The sequence below is a fragment of the Equus przewalskii genome, chromosome 22 (assembly GCF_037783145.1).
Source record: "Equus przewalskii isolate Varuska chromosome 22, EquPr2, whole genome shotgun sequence".
Classification (NCBI taxonomy): Eukaryota; Metazoa; Chordata; class Mammalia; order Perissodactyla; family Equidae; genus Equus; species Equus przewalskii.
In genome coordinates, this window is record NC_091852.1 from 47,797,511 (window position 1) to 47,817,873 (window position 20,363).

Genomic DNA, 20,363 nt, shown 5'->3' on the forward strand with positions numbered 1-20,363 from the left:
TTCTAATGATAATGTCAACAATAGCCCACTTGGGAGAGGAAGTGGCATAGATACCTCAATATCTCACGCCCTTTTTCTGGCCACTCCAAGTCATTACTCACATTTGTTCTTCTGCCGAAGCCAAACATGCGCACTTAACCGCTGCTGAAAGATCTGACCTCTGAGGCAGAAGAGGGCACGGAGCCATTGAAGAGGAGCAGTCATGAGCTCCAGGCCTGGCCCCTAAGAGCCTGGGGCCAGAGGGGCACCCTCCAACCCCTGCAGAAAGGGAGGGCTGGTCCCGATAGCCAGTCACTTCCCCTCATCTAATGCCCAAGGTCTCCCCACATCCCGACATAACAGTGACCCTGCAGAAGGGAGGCAGGCCCACCACTGGCCCAGAAAGCCAACCGGAGAATTGGTGTCTGTGTCCTGGCAGGGCACAGCCTAATCTGGAAGCTTCAGAAAAGCAAGGCGCTTTGAAGCCAAGGATTCATTTATACTGTGGTTCTCAAACTTTAGTTGAATAAAGATCATCCCAAACGTCTGTCTGATAACAGACTCCTAGGGCCAGGGGATTGAGATCAGTTGTTCTGCGGTGTTTACATTTTTAAACGGAAACTAGTAATTCTGATCTCAGGAGTGCAGTTTCCAGGGGCTCTACGGATCAGAAGTGGAGAGGGGGATTGATCAAGTGAACTCCCCTCCCTAATTCCCACCGAAGTAAGAGCAGAAGCTTCCAGTTGCCATTTGAGTCCTTCTCTGCGGCAGCTACTACGCTAAATCTCTTACGTGGACTATTTTATTTAATCCTTACAACCCTGTAGTTCAGAGAGAATAAGTAACTTGCGCAAAACCCGAGCTGAGCATGAAAGCCAGGACTGGGACCCGGATCAGAATCTAGAGTCTGTTTTTAACCAATACGCCCGTGACTTTGAAAAGAGCTTCAGTGCCTAGACCCTGATGACAGCACAGGAGAAGCTACGAAGCCACATTCCCTCTGCAGCTGGGTCGGGGGAGAACCCACGGCCACAGCGTGAGTAGGCCGCCACTGCAGGAGAGGAAGCTGACGACCAGGTGGGCTCAAAGGTCCAGCGTGGAGTCAGACAGGAGGAACTATGGCTGGCGGGGCTAACAAGGTAAGGACTACATTCCTGGAGTGCCAAAGGGACAGAGGCCAGGGATGAAAAATGTTGGGTAGTAACAAGTGGACAAAGGGGGCTTTAAAGGAATCAACTGTCCTCAGAGAAGTCAATCAAACATGTTGGAAAGCTTCTGGGCAGCACAGGCCCAAGGCCGCTGCGGGTGCAGGGCCCCGCTGGTTAGGGCTGCATTTTCCTCTTCAACTGAGGAACGACGAGTGTGATGCACCAGAACCAAGACTGACTTTGGAGCCCAGGATCCTTTACAGACTATTAAATCCTCATCCTGTAAAGGGGCCATAACAATAGCACCTAGCCCACAGAGGCACAGACAGTGAGGAGTAAATGAGAGAATTTGAATAAAGTGCTTAGTATAATGCCAGACACACAGGAGTGGAACAAGTATTAGCTGCTGTAATCACTAACTACTACTAATTATGACTACAAGCACGCTCACCAAGAAACCAGTGCGGCACCTTATTTACCTGTGAAAGACACTGAGGTCAAATGTGCTCTATGGACTGAGGTTTTCTCTCTCCAGAGAGAAGTTATTCTTAAAAGCGTTTTGTTTTTTTGGTTGTTTTTTTTTTTTTACAAACTCAAGGGCAAAAAGAGTCACAGGCCCAAACACATCAACAATTTAATCAAAAACAACATTTTGGATTTCCTTTTACCTTTAGTTCTGACATTATCCCAAAACCAACTTGATCAACAGTTCCATGCAAATTTGTTCTGAGGAAAAAATGAAGCTATAGGGTCTGTGCAACTTTTTCATTCGACAGCTACCTTTTCACGCATACAACTGACTGTGACGCTCAGCTGAACTCCTGATAGTTTTCAGCTGCCTGAGAGAGATGGCCCAAAGAAATGAACTTCATCTTCAGACAACAGCTCAAGCAGGCCAGCAAGAAGGCTGACAGCTGAAGCGCGGTGAACAGGGCTGAGTACTCCCTCAGCAGCCAGGAACCCCTGATTTTAGGAGAAACCCATCCCTCCAGCCCCTCACCTAGCCTGTTTGCTCAGAGTGAAGGAGAGGGGATCAGACAGACTTCCTGAGCATTTGGGTGGTTTTGGATAGACGGGAATGACAGGGACAGAAGAAACGAAGTCTCCCAATGAATCAGATAAAGAATATCACAGAACTGGTTAAGATCAGAGACAAGACCAAGCAGCACCTTTGGGATAAACAAGAGGCCCTCTGGCTGCTCTGATGAAAGGCTCCCACATGCCTCCAGGGAGGGAGGATGCGTGTAAGGAACAGAGATATACAATCCACCCTCTGCTTCCACATCCTGCGTTAGGTCAGTATGAACACGGCTTTGCTCCCGTGCATCAGACCTGACGTGGGTCCTGGAAATGGTGGGTCAGGCATGTCCCAGACACCCTCACCAGAGAACACATCCATGACAAGCCCAAATTCTTAATTCCTTAACTATTTTGAGTCATCCCACATTGCAGCTACTCAGGAATACAACAAGCTTTGTAAAAAACAAAAAAAAGCTGCACATTTTAATTCGAGAAACAAGTAAAAGGTCACAAGCCATCCAGAACAGGTGGCAGGAGTCTGCTCGACACAATGAGCTATATGCAATGCAGTGGTCCAGGCTCCACGGTCACTGGGGCCAGTGCTTCCTGAGATGCTCCTTCAGCTGAGGAATGGAAGGCAGCAGCTGCTGGCACTCATGACAACGGAGGGGCAGCTTCAGGAGCTCAGGCATCCCGTCTCGGACAGTCACTCTGCCAGCCTCTTGCACCATCTCGATCACAGCTACAGACAAGGAAAACAAGTTCAGAGGGCAGCTCCTCTGGAAAGCCAATATAAGTATCAAAAAAAAGAAAATATGACTCCAAATAAAAACATGCCAGGTATCCTAAAGCCGGTGAACGTGAGGTTAGAATGTTGGGAAAATGGGCTTGATCAGATTCTAAATCTGAGCAGCCTATTTTTGAGATGATTATGCTCCTTCAGGATGCACTCTCACAATCCATGCTACTACATCAAAGGCTATCCCAGCGCTTTAGCCCTGGCTGGCCCTTGGTCGGTCGTAGCTGTCACCATTAACACCCCAGCACACTGAAGTTCCACAGTACGCACACTGGGAAATGCTTCCTTCCACATATAACAGCCTTCCCCCGTTAACTAACCACTCCTGACACAAGGCAGCCCCCACGCTCCTGCCCCGCTGACAGCAGAAGAGACAGAATGCCCAGCGCTTTCACCCCACGAACTCCCATAATTCTCAGGACATGTTGTCTCCTGTTGTTACAATAATAACAATACCTTTCTGACCCTGACAAAATGGCTTTCTAGGTCCCCCAAGAAGGCTGCTCACTGTAAAGGGGCAATCCTGCTACAATCAAACAATCTGGTTTCTTTTAATGGGGCTCTCCTTACAGGGAATACAAATTGTACATGAGTTTTTGAGGCCAGGTTATAATTTAGGGAAACAACTGAATCAAGTATAAGACCAGCTGAGAAAACAAAAGAAATGTGAAAATGATCAACACTGTTTACCTTGTGATTCTAGGAAGTATTCCGTATTGAAAGAATTCCAATGTTTTTTGTTTTTCAGGCAAGGAGAATCGAAATCCTGGCTGATCACGTGAAGGTGTACATGGCTAGTTGAGAGGAAAAAAAATTGACCATTAAAAACTATGGCTTAGGGGCCGGTCCCATGGCCAAGTGGGTAAGTTCGCACTGCCCTTTGTTGGCCCAGGGTTTCACCGGTTCAGATCCTGGGCACGGACACGGCAGCACTCATTATGCCAGGCTGAGGCAGCGTCCCACACAGCAGAGCTGGAAAGACCTAAACTAGAATCTACCGCTATGTACTGGGGGGCTTTGGGGAGAAGAAGGAAAAAAAAAAGATTGGCAGCAGATGTTAGTTCAGGTGCCAATCTTAAAAAAAAAAAACTATGGCTTAATCCTTTCAACATCATTAAGCATTTCTTTTACAGCTGGAGTCTTGTTTAGGGCAGAAAAAATACCCTACAAACTCTGAAAAGGAATGCTGTGTATCAAGAACCTGAACCATATCCTAATCAGTCTCCTTTGAGTGTGACGTCCTAACGACAGAGATCACTGAGTCTCGGTACACACAATCTCAGGATGGGACGTAGGTTTGGGAAGGTGCCACTTACTGAGATGGAGAAGCTTAGGGGAAAGCAGGTTTGGGGAAGAAAATCAATTCTCCCTTAGACTTGTTAAACCAAGCAGGACGCCTTTTGTATAGCTCTGACTCTCAGAATCAGGACTATTTCACATCCCCCCAAGAGATAATCAAAATCAACCCGCGTGTGTGGGAATCCAAAATGGAACCTAAGCAGTAACAAAGAAACTGAACCGTGTGACAAATGAGTGAAGGAACCACACTGAAGAGAGTCAGAAAGAAAATAAGTAACCTAATTAACTCTGGAAAACAGTACTGTGAGTGGATACCGTAAAGGTAAAAAGAACTGTACACAAATACTGTGCCCAGTGAGTGTCTTCCTCACAGGGGTGTGGGTCAGCAATTCTGCAACTGTTTTATATGCATCCTGGAACTGAACAAATAAATGAGCTTATTGTAGCTAAAGAGAGCCAGATTACTCACTGCTGGAGGAAGAAGTTACAATGAAGGAAATGGGGAGACAAAAATGAACCTGTGGAGTGGGACTGAAATCAGAGGTTATCAGTCTGAACTCATGGTTTTCCATATATGTATACAGATAGATAAATACAGATATAAACAGAGAAATCTGTGTGCGGGTTAGGATTCGCATGTGTGCTTCCTGGCTCTATCTGCTGAGAGGACCTAGGAGCAAAGACACCCTGGATCAACCACTTCTCTCATTGCAGAAACCTAGCACCCAAATCTTGGTGTACAAATATCACTCTCCAATAAAAGGAACTAGGGCTCTTTGGAGAAGTGGTTCATTCTAGCACTAGAACAGGAAAATTGTAAGATGAGCTTGGAACATCTTGTTCCAGAAAACAAGGGGCCAGAATAAAAGGAAATAAGGGGCCAGAAAATAAGGAAGTGGTCAAAAAATGTTGGAGGATATCAAAGAGGAGCCAACCTAAAGGAGTATCCAACGACCAAGGCTGGAGCAATATGAGAAACAAAATAAATAATAAAAGATTGAATCAAAGCCTACAGAATAAAATAAATATCCATGAGTCCATACTGATAAATAATTCAATAAATACCTGATGGGGGAGAAGGGATAGCTCTTCCACGACGAAGAATTCTTATTAATAAATTAGAAGGAATGAGGAAACATAAAATCCCCATTAGATAAACACCACAGTAATAACTGTTATAGGCGAGATCCACCTATAGATGCTAAAATCACTGGGCAAAAGTTTGAAGAGAAAGAAAATAGTAGCATAGTCTCAAAATATTCAAGACATTCATCCATTACAAAGACTTTGAGTAGAGAAACCCAGCAGACACCACCAAAGTAAACGTCACAAGGAATAAACCATCTCGACATCACGCACTCCTTCATATGAAGCACTGAGAAAGACACAACAGCACTTCTGTGGTGTTTTGAGAAAAAAAAAAAAAAGGTGTAACCTCAATCTAATCATGAAAAACCATCAGACAAACTCAAACTGAGAGACATCCTATAAAACAATTAGCCAGGGGCCGGCCCGGTGGCACAGTGGTTAAGTGTGCACGTTCCGCTTCGGCAGCCCAGGGTTTGCCAGTTCACATCCCGGGAGAGGACATGGCACCGCTTGGCAAGCCATGCTGTGACAGGCGTCCCACATATTAAAAAAAAAAGTAGAGGAAGATGGGCACAGGTGTTAGCTCAGGTCCAGTCTTCCTCAGCAAAAAAAGAGGAGGATTAGCTCAGGGCTAATCTTCCTCAAAAAAAAAAAGGTGTCAAGGTTATGAAAACCAGAAAAAGGAGGAGGAACTGTCACAGATTAGGGGAGACGGAGGAGAGACAACAAAAACACAGTGCAGCGGGATCTTGGATTGGATCCCAGAGTGGAAAAAGATGCTAAGAAAAAAGGAGGAAATTCGAATAAGGTCTGGAGTTCAATGGTTCAGTGGTGAATTATGGAAGATCTTTGTTCTGCTTCATACTTTCTTTTTCATATTTTCTAAATTGAAAATATATTACTTTTACAGTAGGAATAATTATTTAATTTGTTACCCTTTCTATAATGTTTATTCAAAATTATAGCATAACGAGTGGTCATAAAAGGATGTGTAAGCAGCAACTTGACTTACTGCTCATTTTGCTTTCCCCATCATCGGCCCCAGCGCTTGCGTTTGCATCCTCCTTAGTACAACATTCATTATATGCAAAAGATATGGACACCACGATTTCTATGTGAAAAGCGCATTCGGGAAATAGGATTAGAGGTAAATTTTCGGCCTAAATTTTTGAATAAGGTTTTGATAAGACATAGTTTTTTTTAATATTAGGTACAACATACATCTATCCTATAACCTAGCAATTCCACTACTAGGTATTTAACCAAGAGCAAAGAAATGAAGTACGTCCATGATATACACAACAACATGCATGAATCTCAAAATCCTTATGCTGACCAAAAAAAGTCAGACAGAAAAAGAATATACATCGTGACTCCATTTACATGAAATTCTAGAACAGACAAACGAGTCTATGCTGGAAAGAAATGAGAACAATGCTTGGGGGTTGAGAGGAGGATTAACTGGAAAGGAACACAAGCGAACTTTCTGGGACGAGACGACAGAAACATTCTGTGTCTTGATCAGAGTGATAGTTACACGGCATATACATTTGCCAAAACTGATCAAATTATAAATTTTACCATGCATTTTTTGTATGTAAGTTATGCCTCAATTTAAAAGAAAGAGTACGGACAGGGAAAAAAATGTGGCACGAAAATCTCATTCCATTAAAGTAGCCAGTAATCTAAGTCAAAATTACTCACCTAAATAAAATGTGAAGAATGTTGGGTGGTTAAAAAAAAAATAACCAAAAGAAATTCTAACACCTGCTACAACATGGACGAATCTTAAAGACATTATCCTAAGTGAAATAAGCCAGTGACAAAGACAGATACTGTATGAGTCCACTTATATGAGGGGCCTAGAGAAGTCAAATTATAGAAACAAAGTGGAGTGGGGCCGGCCCCACGGCCGAGTGGTTCAGTTCGCACGCTCTGCTGCGGCGGCCTAGGGTTTCCCTGGTTCAAATCCTGGGTGTGGACATGGCACTGCTTGTCAAGCCATGCTGAGGCGGCATCCCACATGCCACAACTAGGACTCACAACTAAGAATATACAACTACGTACTGGGGGACTCTGGGGAGAAAACAGAAAAAAATAACATCTTTAAAAGAAAAAAGAAAACCAAAAGAAACAAGTGGAATGGCAGTTGTCAGGGGCTGGCGGGAAGGGCCAATGGTAGGTAGTTTGAGAAGATGAAAAAACTAGAAACAGATTGTGATGATGGTTGCACAACAATGTGAATGTACTTAATGCCATTGAACTGTACACTTAAAAATGGTTAAAATGGTAAATGTTATGCTGTGAATATTTTACCACCCAAAAAAAAAACCAAGATAAAAACTCTGAAATCTCATTAGACTGCTTATCTAGTTGCTTAGCTCAAAAGAACTGTGGAGATTGCTGTGCAGGCCTTCTTTGAAAACAATCATTCCTTTCTGAATCCTTCTGGGATGAGCCAAAGGAAAACAGGCTCTACACTTTCCTCTCGTTTTATTTTAAATCTTAGATCTAGTAAAGCTGTCACGACAGAAGTCAGGGATGTTTGCCTCCATCAGAACAATAGTCCTTAATCAATTAGGGGTCATAGATGCTTCTGAAAAATCAGATAAAAGTCACTGACCACAATTCTTCATCTGAGGGTAATGAGGTGGCTTCACCTAGTTCATAGGTTAGACCCTCAGAGGTCTACACTTTGAGGGGAACAAAGAACCATACGTGTCAGGATTACAAGCAGAAGCAGGAACTCAAGGCTTGCAGGCAAGTCAGACAGAAGGGTGGAAGTTTCAGCCCACCTGCCTTGGAGACATCCCACCCTACTCCCTGGGCCTCAGGGCTATGAGCGCACTCAGCGGACCGAGGCTGAATCCATCTGTCCACCCAGACAGAACCAGAACACACCAGCACCACCCACAAGGCTTACCTCATGCTGGGGATGGCATGGTAGCCCAATCGGAAGCGGAGTTTGCTGGACCCCGCAAACTCTGCAATCACCTTTTCCCCGACAGCGTGCATGTGCTTGAGGAGCTCGAGGTGTTCCCTGGTCACAGCCTTCAGACTGGAAAGGGAGGCCCACGGTAAGACCAGCCAGTGGTGACGAGCCTTGGGGTATTTATCCTTAATCACCACCACCTGCTCGTCTTTGTAAACCTAGCAGAGGACACAAGAGAAGAAAACGGACATCTACCATGCATCTTCTGTGTGCCAGGAGATGTCATCTTCTTTAACTCACTTAATTCCCACCACAATCTTGTGCAAAAGGTTTTCGTATCCAATTTTGACGGATGAGCCCACAGAGACTCAGATAAGCTGAATGTCTGGCACAAAGTCTCACAGTTACTAAGTGGGAAATCTACGATTCCAATCCAGATCTAGTTGACTCAGAGTCTGTGTTTTCAATCACCATACTACACAGAATACACAGACAATGCACAGTACGAAACACTTCCTAAGGATCTGATGTGAAATCCTTGCTGGCATAAATTTCAAATGCACTCTTCTCTGCCCTAACACAGCAGACCATGTGACACACGCACGTGTGTTCCAAGAAGCCCTATCAGATCTGGCCCCTTGTCACCCAAGGATGTAATTCAAGAACTCAGACTCCTCCCAGGATGATGCCTGACTACTAATCCCAGGGCAGCCTAGTAACTACAGTCACAATACATTATCTGACGTTCCCTTGAAAGGGACCACATGAAGGCTAACACAACTTCCCTTAACAGTACCCAGAAGTTTAGGAGGAACAAGGCAGAGGGGATATTCACTTGCAGAACTGAGCTTTTCTCCAAAGAATTCCAGTTGCTAACTTACTGACAATGGGAAAAGCCATTTGTTCTCACAAAATAGCCCAATAAAAGGAATTTCATTCAGAAGGACTGATCTCCTTTGATTTCACTTGTATTATGACCTCTGTGGAGTGGTCCTTTAAAACATGAAATGTATTTCCATGCCAAAATTTTATTCTCACTTGCATTTTGGGGTCCTGCATAGAAATCTTCAAGCCTTGACTCCAGTGGCCCAATGATTCCTAAAACAAAAAGGCAAAATAAATCCTAACTGCCAGTAGTTAAATTTGGCATTAGTTAATATTGTGTGTTAGCACAGTCCAACCAAACTTGAAAATAAGGTTAGTTTTTAAGAATGAAACTACATTCCCTTTACCTCAACCTTCTGCTGTTGTAACTGTAAGCCATGGAATCTTCTTCCTATATCCAGAGCTGCATGTCTAGACAGAGGCTGGACATGCCAGTGTGAATGCATCCTCTTTGCCCCCTACCACTCCACCTACAGCCTGACTAAGTTTCCACTTCGACATCCGGATGCGAATGACATGATCTATGAAAAGTGTTCCCATGCTAACCTATAGGTACACAAATGAGCGACCCATCTCAGTAGCTCAGAGTTAATACACTGCCATTACAGCCCTACCTTCAAGTGGCTTACCTCAGGAATTCAAGAGAAAAGTACATAAAGGGATATTCATCCAGCTGACTGGTGACACAAACAAGAGCCTCTGTCATCACGGTTAATAACCCTTGTCATGGTTAATAACCCCCTACTGTCCAGGCTTCACAGCCTACGAAACACCTCAGCAGTCATTACATCTCATTTAATCTCCCCAGCGTCCATCAAGCACCCGACCCTCACCTTTTTGGCAGATGCATCTTTCCCCTTCTGTGCGGGCATAGAGCACTGGCTAGGGTCACTCCCAGATTCCAGTCTTGTACTGGACTCAGCTTTCTGGGCAGCATCCCTTCCTACAGAGTCACTGTTGCTTGACCTCATTCTCTTCCTGTGTGCTTCCAGGCCAGGGCTCTTTGCCTCTTCCTCAAACTCTACAATATATGGATACAGTTCATTCACCATGTGGAGAACCTGGCCAGGCTGCAGTGTCACCTCTTGGTCCTTCCCAATTACAACTGAGTCAATGCTGCTGGGATTGACCCCCACCTATGGAATAATCAGAAAATAATTATAATAATGGCAATGACACCATTAGGAATACAGCCACTGCTATGCTAACCACTTACTATGTGCCAGGCACCATGCTTAATGTCACTTACGTTACTCCGTCACTTCCACACATGATAAAGAAGCCTATATTGGCTGGCCCAGACATTCTCAAGTCAACAGCATAAGAAAATCAAGCGTAAAATAGAAATCCAAGTTACAGACAGACATACCTGCTTTACCTTGACATATCCTTTGTCACATTCTGCTTTCAACTGTACTGAAAGAGATTGAAAACAGTTACACCCAAATGCCATGAAGAACCAGGCCCTTGCTCCTATCTCCCTAGAGGTCAATGAAGCCTCACTCCAGGAGGCAACCTGACAGGGGTCTCCTCAAAGCCCTATCAGTAAAATTGCCTGTTACACAGGTGGCTGGGGCTCCAAATCCTTGCAGAAAATGTCCAATGGCATACATATAGTCATATATTGCATAACGAAGGGGATACTGTCTAAGAAATCTGTTGTTACATGATTTCGTCATGATGCAAGCATCATAGAGTGTACTTACACAAACCCAGATGGTACAGCCTTCTACACTCCTAGGCTCTATGGTATTAACCTTATGGGACCACCATTGTAGATGCGGTCTGTCATTGACAGCCAACACCATCATCCATACTACCTTAGCTACTGCTAATATCCGTATGCGACACCTTCACTGAATCCCCACAGGTCTCCCTATTCCAGAGCCCTTGGCCCACTCAGGATCACAGACTCTGCAGTCAGGGAAGCAGACCCACTTCTCTCACAAGCTCTTGGCTCAGGATTAAATCAGGTTTCCACTATTACATAAAACTATCAGATGCCTTCATGGAGAAAGAGACAGAAGATACATTCCTGGAAAACAGAAGTTCAGCTGGCATAGGGTGGGAGGAGTGAAGAGAATATTCTAGAAAGAAGACTGCAGGGGGCCAGCCCCGTGGCTGAGTGGTTAAGTTCGCGCACTCTGCTTTGGCGGCCCACGGTTTCACTGGTTCAGATCCTGGACGTGGAGATGGCACCGCTCATCAGGCCACATTGAGGCGGCATCCCACATGCCACAATTAAAGGACCCACAACTAAAATATACAACTATGTACTGGAGGGACTTGGGGAGAAAAAGAAAAAAAAAGAAAAAGATTGGCAACAGTTGTTAGCTCAGGTGCCAAGCTTAAAAAACACAAAAGATGCTAGGGGAAAAAAAGGAAGATTGAGAGTCAGAACAGTGTGAGCATGTGTGGGAAGAAGTAACATTAAACACTCACGTTGAGGTAAGTGAACAAAGTTTCCAGGGTGAGACAGGGAGGAAAGAAGAGATACCATAGCTGTTCTCCATGGAGGATACGCTGACACATACGTTCCTACAGTTGCTGCTCTGACGAGGGGGACAGAGAGCGAGAAGCAGTGTCTTCTTCTGAATCTTGGATCTAACCTGCTCAAGCGTGGCTTTTTTTTCCCCATTTAGATTAACTTTTGTGGGAAAAACCAAAATCAGTGCTGCAGACTGTGAGCCTTGGGAAACTCTGCTATGGGAATCACACTGCAGGAGGCCTGCTGGCAGTGAGCATGTCTGCAGTTTTAGAGAAAAAGTGAGGTACATAATGAGGCTTTTTCCTAGGGACTTTCATTTCACTAAATCCCAGGAAAGGCATTTCAAGAGCTGGATGCCGTAGTCTTACAAAGATACCACCCTCTGTGGGAGGCAACGTGTAAAGGATGGAACCACCCCATCACTTCTTAGACACGGTTTCAGCCTGGAGATCCCAGAACTCAACTGTCTAACTGCCCAACGTGAACTCTCCTCAGGCAGGGCAGGGTGCAGGATTCAGTTCCAGCACCTCGCAGTAACAGGATGGAAGCCGCCTGTTCCCAACACTGAACACTAACCACTGTCACAGGGTGGAATCAGGAGGGAATGGGGCCCTGGTGTTGGCTAAAAGAGCTCAGTTCCTGAGTTTTGTCTATAGCAGACAAAAGATTTCCTATCAAAAGCACCCAGGAAATGTGCATCTTTGGTTATCACGACCCAAAGGAACCAAACATGGTAATCTCCACATTCCTAAGACAGTTACCTTGCTGTCGAGAACATTTCTTGTCAGTGATCTTGGTCTCTGGGCCGCGCCCAAGCACAACTGCTTCCAAATGTGGAAGTTTGATTCGCTGGTGCCAGCTGTCCTGTCTTACCAACCAGCACACCCGCATCATTACTCTGGGAGAAAAACAGAAGAGGATCTGGGAAAACCAGCCCAAGTCCTCCACGGCCACACCCAGCACCACCACACACGCCATTTACCAACTGTTCATCTCAAGGCAAGTGACCTCACCTCCCTAGTCTCAATTTCCTCACCTGTAAAATGTGATAATGACAGGACTCTGAGGCTGTTGTGAGGATTAAATAAGATAATGCGGGTGAAGTATTTACTTCTGTGCCTGAATCATGCTAAGCAATCAAATATTTGTTAAGTTTATTGATAAATTCTATGTGCTACATGCTGAAGATCAAAGGAGCAAAGAACGATTACGCACTGTCCCTATCCTTGAGGGGCCTGGGGAATGGGGGCGGGGGCAGACAGACTCAAATACCAATTATTACAATATAATGGGATAAGCACTATAAGAAGGGAGTAACCAAATAGGCATTAGCCCAGGGAAAGGAATGACTGACTCTCGCAGGGAGTGTCAAAAAAGGCTTCATAAGAGCCAGCCCTGATGGCCTAAAGGTTAAAGTTCGGCATGCTGGGCTGCAGTGGCCCAGGTTCGGTTCCCAGGAGGAGAGCCACACCACTCATCTGTCAGAAGCCATGCTGTGGCAGCAGCTCACACAGAAGAACCAGAAGGACTTACAACTAGCATATACAGCTATGTACTGGGGCTTTGAGGAAGGAAAGAAAGAGAGGAAGATTGGCAACAGATTTTAGCTCCAGACAAATCTTTCCCAGCAAAAAAAAAAGGCTTCATGAGGAAGGAGTATTTGTGCTGGGTTTTAAAGGATGAGGAGGAGTCTGCCTGGCAGAGAACTAAGGACATAAGAACAGAGGATGTTCTTCAGTCCACAGGCATCTTTATGTGTATCAGAAGATTTCCCTTCCTTAATTGTCAATAACATATTGATGTTAGAACAATACATTTTACTGCCATCTGCCAGAAGATCGTCATAATAAACATACAAACCTAAAATTTCTAAAGTGTGAATGCAGCACGTTTGTGCAATACATAACCTGCACAAGTGTGGAGGTGCTGGTCTTCTTTTGAAAATTAACTTTCATGGCCATGTAGAGTATCAGCAGAGGAGAAAGAGACAAGAAATTCAGGAGAGAGAGGAGGCCTGCACAAAGGGGATGGAGAGGAAGAAGAAATCATGCAGGTAGACTTGATTACTGACTGCATTTGGGGCATGACAAAGGAGTAGAGAGACACCAACCAGGACTTTTTCTCTTTTTTTGAGGAAGATTAGCCCTGAGCTAACTACTGCCGGTCCTCCTCTATTTGCTGAGGAAGACTGACCCTGAGCTAACATCCGTGCCCATCTTCCTCTACTTTATACATGGGACGCCTACCACAGCACGGCTTTTTGCCAAGCGGTGCCATGTCCGCACCCAGGATCCAAACCGGCGAACCCTGGACCACCGAGAAGCAGAACGTGCAAACTTAACCACTGCGCCACTGGACCGGCCCCAACCAACCAGGATTTCTAATTTGGAAATATCCATGAAGCAAAATGAGGAATATACAAGGAGACATAATCTGGGGACAAACGGTAGGGGAAGAAGAAGTGATTTCAGATTGAAACATGAGATTAAGTTGCCTGTGGCAGATCCCAGGGTCAAGTCGGGTATACAGGTATGAAGCTCAGGGAGAGGAATGGACTGAAGGACATCAACAGGTCACAGAAGCTGAGGCAGAGGGAGAGGAGGAGATCACCCAGGGAGGCTGGGCAGGGACAGGACTAGATCTTTGGGATGCCTCCCTAGACTCCAGAAGCTTATCAATGCTCAAGCCGCTAAGACACTTTCTTTGGGAAGTGTCCCCTGTAGGCAAGGCAGCACTTACCAGGCCCTCTGCACAAGCTTTGTGTCCAAGGGGGAGAGAAAACAAACCAGATTTTAAAAAATCAGAGTTGCGTTACCAACTGCAAAGACAGGATCACGCACGGCAGAGTGAGCAAATGAGGGCTGAGGAGGTGCAGTCACAGGAAGTGGATCAGTCAGGAAAGGCTTCAGAAACCGCCCAGTCGAAAAGGCCAAGAGCCAAGGGGACTGACAAGGAAGAAAAAGAGTAGGAGGGGACACTCCATAGAGCACGAGTGACAGCACAGATTTCAGCAATGACAAGCAACTGGTCAGGGTGGAAAGGAGACTTTAGTTGGCTGACCCAGAGGAGCTGCCCCAGGGAGTGACAAAAAAAGACGAAGGTGTTGAAAGAACAGTAGGCTAAAAGTTTAGATCTGACAGTCAGTGGAAGACAACTGGCAGGTTCTGAGCTGCACAGTAAGGTGAAGCAACAGCTGTGTGTACAGAAGCTGGAGTGGAGACATCTAGAGTCAGAGACTAGTCAGGAGGCTGTTACTATAATGTGGGCCAGAGGGAGGTCCAAACAGCAGGCCAGCAGGTCTGTGAAGTTGAAGCAAGAGCATGAAGAGCCAGCTGTAAATCTAACATCCGAAACCTGCAGCCTCAGATGATGATGGCGCTGCAGGAAGGCCCCACTTCCAAATGCGTGTGCTCAGAGGGGCATCTGTCTGCACTTGCTGGAAACCGACGGATGAGCAGGTAATGGACCGAGAAGTGAAGTATGTCTTCAATAGAAATTGGCAAATAAGTCACGTGGTAACTGACTGCTCACGCTGACAGTAAAAGAAGCCTGGAAAGAACACAGTTTGAGAGCAGGGCCAGAAAGGAATCTGACGGGCAGCTGAGAGCACGGCTGGCTGCTGCAGAATAAGAGGAACTACCCCTCCAGCCCGACACAAACACACATTCACACACTTGATTCTCCCCAAAGTTCTGAAGTTATGACGTTCCTATTTACTACTTCTTGAGAAGCTGAAGCAGTGACTGCACAATGCTTGTGCAACTCACCTTAAGCAATACCTTGGCCCATGTCAGCCTCCAGCTACAGCTTCTAGGAATGAAGCATTTTAGGCTATGGGGAGCACACAAGATGGGTGTTCCCGAATCCTCAATATAGTCCCTCCAGTAAAACATCATAAAGAGTAAGCTCTAAGAAGGTAGAGGTCAAGCCCATTTTTGCTTATCAGTATATTCCCAGCACTTAACACAATACCTGGCACACAGCAAGAATACAATAAACATTTGCAAGTGAATGACCAGATGAGAACTCTCCCAGGCTCTCTTCCCTTCCTTCTCTCTGTCCTCCTCCGGCTCATCTTCTTCTTAGGGCGGTGCTTTGCTCCTCTCTTGGGGCAATCCCATACATCCTCACAACTATGTGAATGAATTCTAATTTTCTATTTTTCAGCTCCATACCTTTCATTCCAGAATTGTGAGGACTGGTCAGAAAGAAATTCTGATTATTTCATAAGGAACCCATGTGATCTGACGGGCCACAGAAGGCCATCAATCTGATGACCTGGAATTGCACTGTCCAATAGAATTTTCTGCAATGAAGGAAATGTCCTAAACTTGCTCTGTTCAATAACACAGCCACCATGTGACAATCGAGCATTTGAAATGTAGCTAACGTGACAGAGGAACTGAATATCTTACGTAAGATTTTTTAAAACTTAATTTAAGTTTAAATAGGCAAATGTGGCCGGGGGCTACCATAATGTCCAACACAGCCCTGGAAAATTGCCCAGCCCTGATCAGTCTCAAACCCCTCAGGCTTGAAGTTGAGACCCTCATACTCTAACTCCACAGAGGTTACTTCTTTGACCTTCCACTGCTTTTCACAGAACTAGTCCCATTTACCCATCCCGCTCTCCCCTCCCTTCTCCCAGACTCACATACATGCATCCTTGCACACACATACATCCTTCAGATAAAACGCACTGAATCACATCTCCCAAATAAATCATTCTTAATATCACCTCCTGGTATTGGTTTACATTCTCTCTGCCCTCCTAGAAACCAAAATCCTACTCAAATTTCAAGTCCCACCTCCTCCCTGAAGCCTTCACTGAGCTGTCTTCTCTCCTCCACATCTTGTTATTGGGTGTGGTCGATTTACCATCACAGTTCTCTGAAAATGTAATGTAGATATAACTCTCTTCTCCAAATGAGACTATAATCTCCTTGTGAACAGACTGCACCATAGCCCATAGATCCAGGAAACCTGGAGGAAGGGCCTCTGGCGATCACTGCCCAGGACGAGGCCTGGTCTTGTACTTCTGGATCCCCTGGTATTAAGCATACCTTTATCAAAGGCTAGGCACTTTGTGCTAGGCACTTGCTAAATGTCTTACTTATATCATCTTATTTAATCTTCACAACAACTCTTATTTCAAGAAAGAGAAAATTTAAGGCTTAGAGAACATTAGTTACATGCTCATGTCACATAGCCAATGTGTGCCAGAGGTAGGTTTTTTTTTGTTTTTGTTTTTGTTTTTGCTGAGGAAAATTTGCCTGAGCTAACATCTGTTGAGAGAGGCACATGGAGAAACAGCTAGAATGCAAGCTCCTTGAGGGAAAGCACTTGGTCTTGTTCATCTCTGTATCACAACGTTTGTTGAATAAAGCAGCTGAGTGTAAGGTCCTGGAAAGCAAAGGAGTAGGGAGTGAGAGGTATCACCAAGTTCCAAAAGCAGCAAAGAGATTCACTAGTGATTGAAAATGCCTATCTGGTTTGATCATCAATCACTGGTAACCTCCAAGCATAATTTCAGAATAAGGACAGATCTGAGAGCTAGACTGCAGAGGGGATGCAAGGTGAGGAAACAGAGACAGAATTTAGAACACTCTAAGAAACAGTCTGGATAAGAGGGGGAAGAGAGTTACTGGATGACAGCTAAAGGAAGATGGATCACCAAGAACTTTTTCTTTCTGGCATGCTGCGGGGGAGAGGGGTAGCCAGGAATCTGAAAAACCTGACCTTGTTTATGCATGACTGGGACATAGACGGGGCAGAAAAGACAAACAAAAACAAGGTCTCACAGGTGAAAGTATAAAAGAAAGGCCAGAAGCAAAGATAAGATTTGCTTTGATCAGAGGAGACAGTTCAGGCTGAGACTGAAGGAAAGGTAAAGATGGGTGTAAATCTAGACGACTCTGAGAAGGAAAAGCAGGGGCAGAAATCTAAGGAAAAGCACACTTGATTACCTCGATTTTCTCCATAAAATAGTAGATAACAACGGCGTGAGGTGTTTGGGAACTTAATGAATAACTGAAGAAGGTCAAGATAGAACAGTGGAGAACATCCAGGCCTCTGAGGCCCACCTGCTTGACTTCAAATCTTGGCTCCACCGCCTACTCACTATGTGACTTGAGGCCAGTTATTTAACCTGTCTTTATTTCTTCAGCTGTAAAACGATATTAATAATTGCTCAGCACCACCGGGTTGTCACAAGGGCTAAATGAGGAAGTATATAAACCTCAATGTCTGGCAAAAAGTAAGCATTCAACACTATTATCACTCTTGTAAATAGTGATGGTGGAATGAAAGCAGGAGCTAAGGACATGTTAAAAGACCATCCAACAGCTCTGACTGTGCGACTACAGTGAAAGGGCACAAATCTGTATTGTCAGCCCATATGAACAGTCCTGTCTCAAGTGCTCTAACGACCCATAATAATAAATCAAATTCCCAAAAGGCTGCAGACCTGGACCACATTCATTCCAATGGAAATCAGATCCCTGCCTTTGTTGAACCGCTATCACTGGTCTGCGTGAGAAAAGGCGTGCTGCTTCTGGCCTTCCCGGAAGGCCTGCTGAGGCCGCTGGGAAGGGCCCTCGAGTTCCTTTCAAGGCGCGTTTCTGCAGGAAACAATGTCCTTCCCGACAAGCTGAGCCACCTCCTTGGGTTGGACAGTGTCCAGCCTCTGAACTTTTCTCTGCCTGTGTAGCGACCAAGCTAGATACAGCGTCGGGGGTACAGGAGGGCGAACCCCAAGTGGGTCGGAGACCAAGGTGAGCGCCGCCCAAACACGGCCCAAGGGAGCAGGATGGCAGTGGGTTGCCGAGCGCCCTGGAGCGCGAGGAGCGAGCAGCCCCTGCCGGGAAGGCAGCCCAGAGAGCGTTATTCAAAGCCCAGCACGCACGGGCAGGAGCGGACCGGCCTAAGGCCCACACCCAGCCTTTCGACCCGGCCAGCAGAGGAGGTACGCCCACAACTGCCTTACCTCAAGAGCGCAAGGACCTGCAAGTTCGCATCACTCCTCCATGCCGCACCACTTCCGGCCCTGCCGGATGACGTCACGAGACAGGCTGGTGTGCGGCCAGTGACGTCACCAGCGCCTGTCCGAAGATTGGCTGAGAGGGTCTCACCCAATGCCCGGATCGGGAAGTGCCCGCCCCAATTGGTCCCTCACCGGGCAGTGGCCCTGTTGTGGTTCCCGGAGATTAACTCGGCGGACGAACTCTTTCAGCATCTCGTTACCTGAGAGCTGCTGCCCTCTCCCCGCCTCTGTCTCTGAGTTGAAAGAGACTTCAGGCGGCTTATCCCCTCTGGCCCTTTCTAGGCAGTCTCTTGACACTCCTTTCGGAAGGAGAAGCTCGCTACTTTTAAGGCCGTCTTTTCGGCCGCAAAACCGTACCTACTCGTAGCATTGTTTTCCCGTCCCCTTTCAAAACTACGATCTGCTTTCTCCTTTTTCGAGGGAGAAGGAACTGGAGGGGCTAGAGGCGGAGAAACCTGCTAAGATTTTCTGAGTGGTGTCTTCACTAAATGAACTGACGGAAGGGCAATCAGAGAGGAGAGAAGCAGGATGTTGGGATGAGATATGTCTGCCGATTTTTATAGCAATTCCAGGATGTTCCCTAAGCGTCAGGTATTGCAATGACTGGAAGGCATTTGGGCAGATGGAAAAATGCCTGTCTCCTGGGTGAAGGAATAGTTTATAATTTTTCTCAAACTCAGTAGAAACTGAACCTTTAGATGTCACATTTCTTGATCAAGATAGGATGTTATTTCCTTCCATGGAAAAGCAGAGACTCAAGGGTGCGAAGATATCAAAGCTATCAAAACAGACGGTGGGAGGATCTTCCAGGAAACACAGAAGAGACTTGCCCTCCTTAGCAAAGAAGATGCAGGTTCATATTAGGGTCACACCAGGACCAGGAAGTGGGGAGCAGAGGAAGCATCGCAGCGGCACCGTGGGCCTCATGGCGGTGGAGTGTGGTTCACACTGCTCCACGTAAAAAGAGGCAGCTCTGGTAACCTGAACAGTTGTGTTGTTTCCTCAGAGTTAAGCTTCTTTCAGTCTCTGCTTCTACTTGATCTGCCTTCGTGTGTCTTGCATTCAAAATTGTATTGGATTTTGCTAATTAGGTTATTCACCATATGTTATGTAAAATTGGGCAGAGCTTCCAGAGCCAGCCTATTAAGTGTAGCCCTTTGTCTACAGCGTATTGCTGGCCAGAGAAGCAGGGTCGCATGGCACAACGCATGGCTAAGGGCAGGGCAGGCACTTAAGACTTTCATAGACCCCAGAACTGAAGATTTATCACAAACAGATACCTAGAAATTAACAGAGTCTATGGAATTACCTAATGTAGTAGCTCTCCAAGTGTAACCCTTGGATCAGTATCGGTAGCCTCACAACACCTGGGAATTTGTTAGAAATGCAAATTCTCGAGCCTCGCCCCAGGCTTACTGATTCTGAAACTCCGGGGGTGGGGCCCAGCAATCCGTTCCACAAGCCCTCCCTGAGGCTTGCTCAAGTTTGAGATTCACTGATGGAAGGCAAAGGCTTCAACCGTACACAGAGAAAAGTGTGTGGTGTTAGGCTGCTCAGGGCTTTTTTGGAGTTTTTTTCTTTTTTCAAATTAAAAATTTTTTTTTTTATTGTGGCAAAAAACATAAAACTTACCATCTTAGCCATTTTTAAGTATACAGGTCAGTAGTGTTAAGTATATTCAC

General features: G+C 45.7%; 1 protein-coding gene across 5 annotated transcripts; it reads right to left on the reverse strand.

Annotated features, from left to right (window-relative positions):
- Positions 1 to 1,736: 1,736 nt before the first annotated feature.
- Positions 1,737 to 18,718, reverse strand: APTX (aprataxin). Of its 5 annotated transcripts, none has more exons than XM_070590259.1 (8): positions 18,625 to 18,718; positions 12,401 to 12,537; positions 10,521 to 10,562; positions 9,985 to 10,287; positions 9,305 to 9,364; positions 8,258 to 8,484; positions 3,637 to 3,740; positions 1,737 to 2,889 (listed from the first exon to the last, which is right to left on the reverse strand). In XM_070590259.1, exons 4-8 carry the CDS (start codon positions 10,201 to 10,203, stop codon positions 2,735 to 2,737), a joined length of 765 nt encoding a protein of 254 aa, XP_070446360.1. In that variant the 5' UTR covers positions 10,204 to 10,287; positions 10,521 to 10,562; positions 12,401 to 12,537; positions 18,625 to 18,718; the 3' UTR covers positions 1,737 to 2,734. The 5 variants fall into 5 exon arrangements, with proteins under 5 accessions (XP_070446360.1, XP_008524583.1, XP_008524584.1 ...); XM_008526361.2 differs by having other exon boundaries at positions 10,521 to 10,567; positions 18,625 to 18,709; XM_008526362.2 differs by lacking the exon at positions 10,521 to 10,562 and having other exon boundaries at positions 9,985 to 10,172; positions 18,625 to 18,709.
- Between the last annotated feature and the right edge of the window lie 1,645 nt (positions 18,719 to 20,363).

Bases quoted from the DNA above. Each gene is read 5' to 3' on its own strand.
- APTX (XM_008526361.2), bottom strand. From the start codon at position 12,533: ATGATGCGGGTGTGCTGGTTGGTAAGACAGGACAGCTGGCACCAGCGA. The intron at 10,568-12,400 runs GTAACTGTCTTA...AATCTCTTTCAG, and splicing joins GAAATGTTCTCGACAGCAAG to TACAGTTGAAAGCAGAATGT. The intron at 8,485-9,304 runs GTGAGAATAAAA...GTCCTCTGCTAG, and splicing joins TGCAGGACCCCAAAATGCAA to GTTTACAAAGACGAGCAGGT.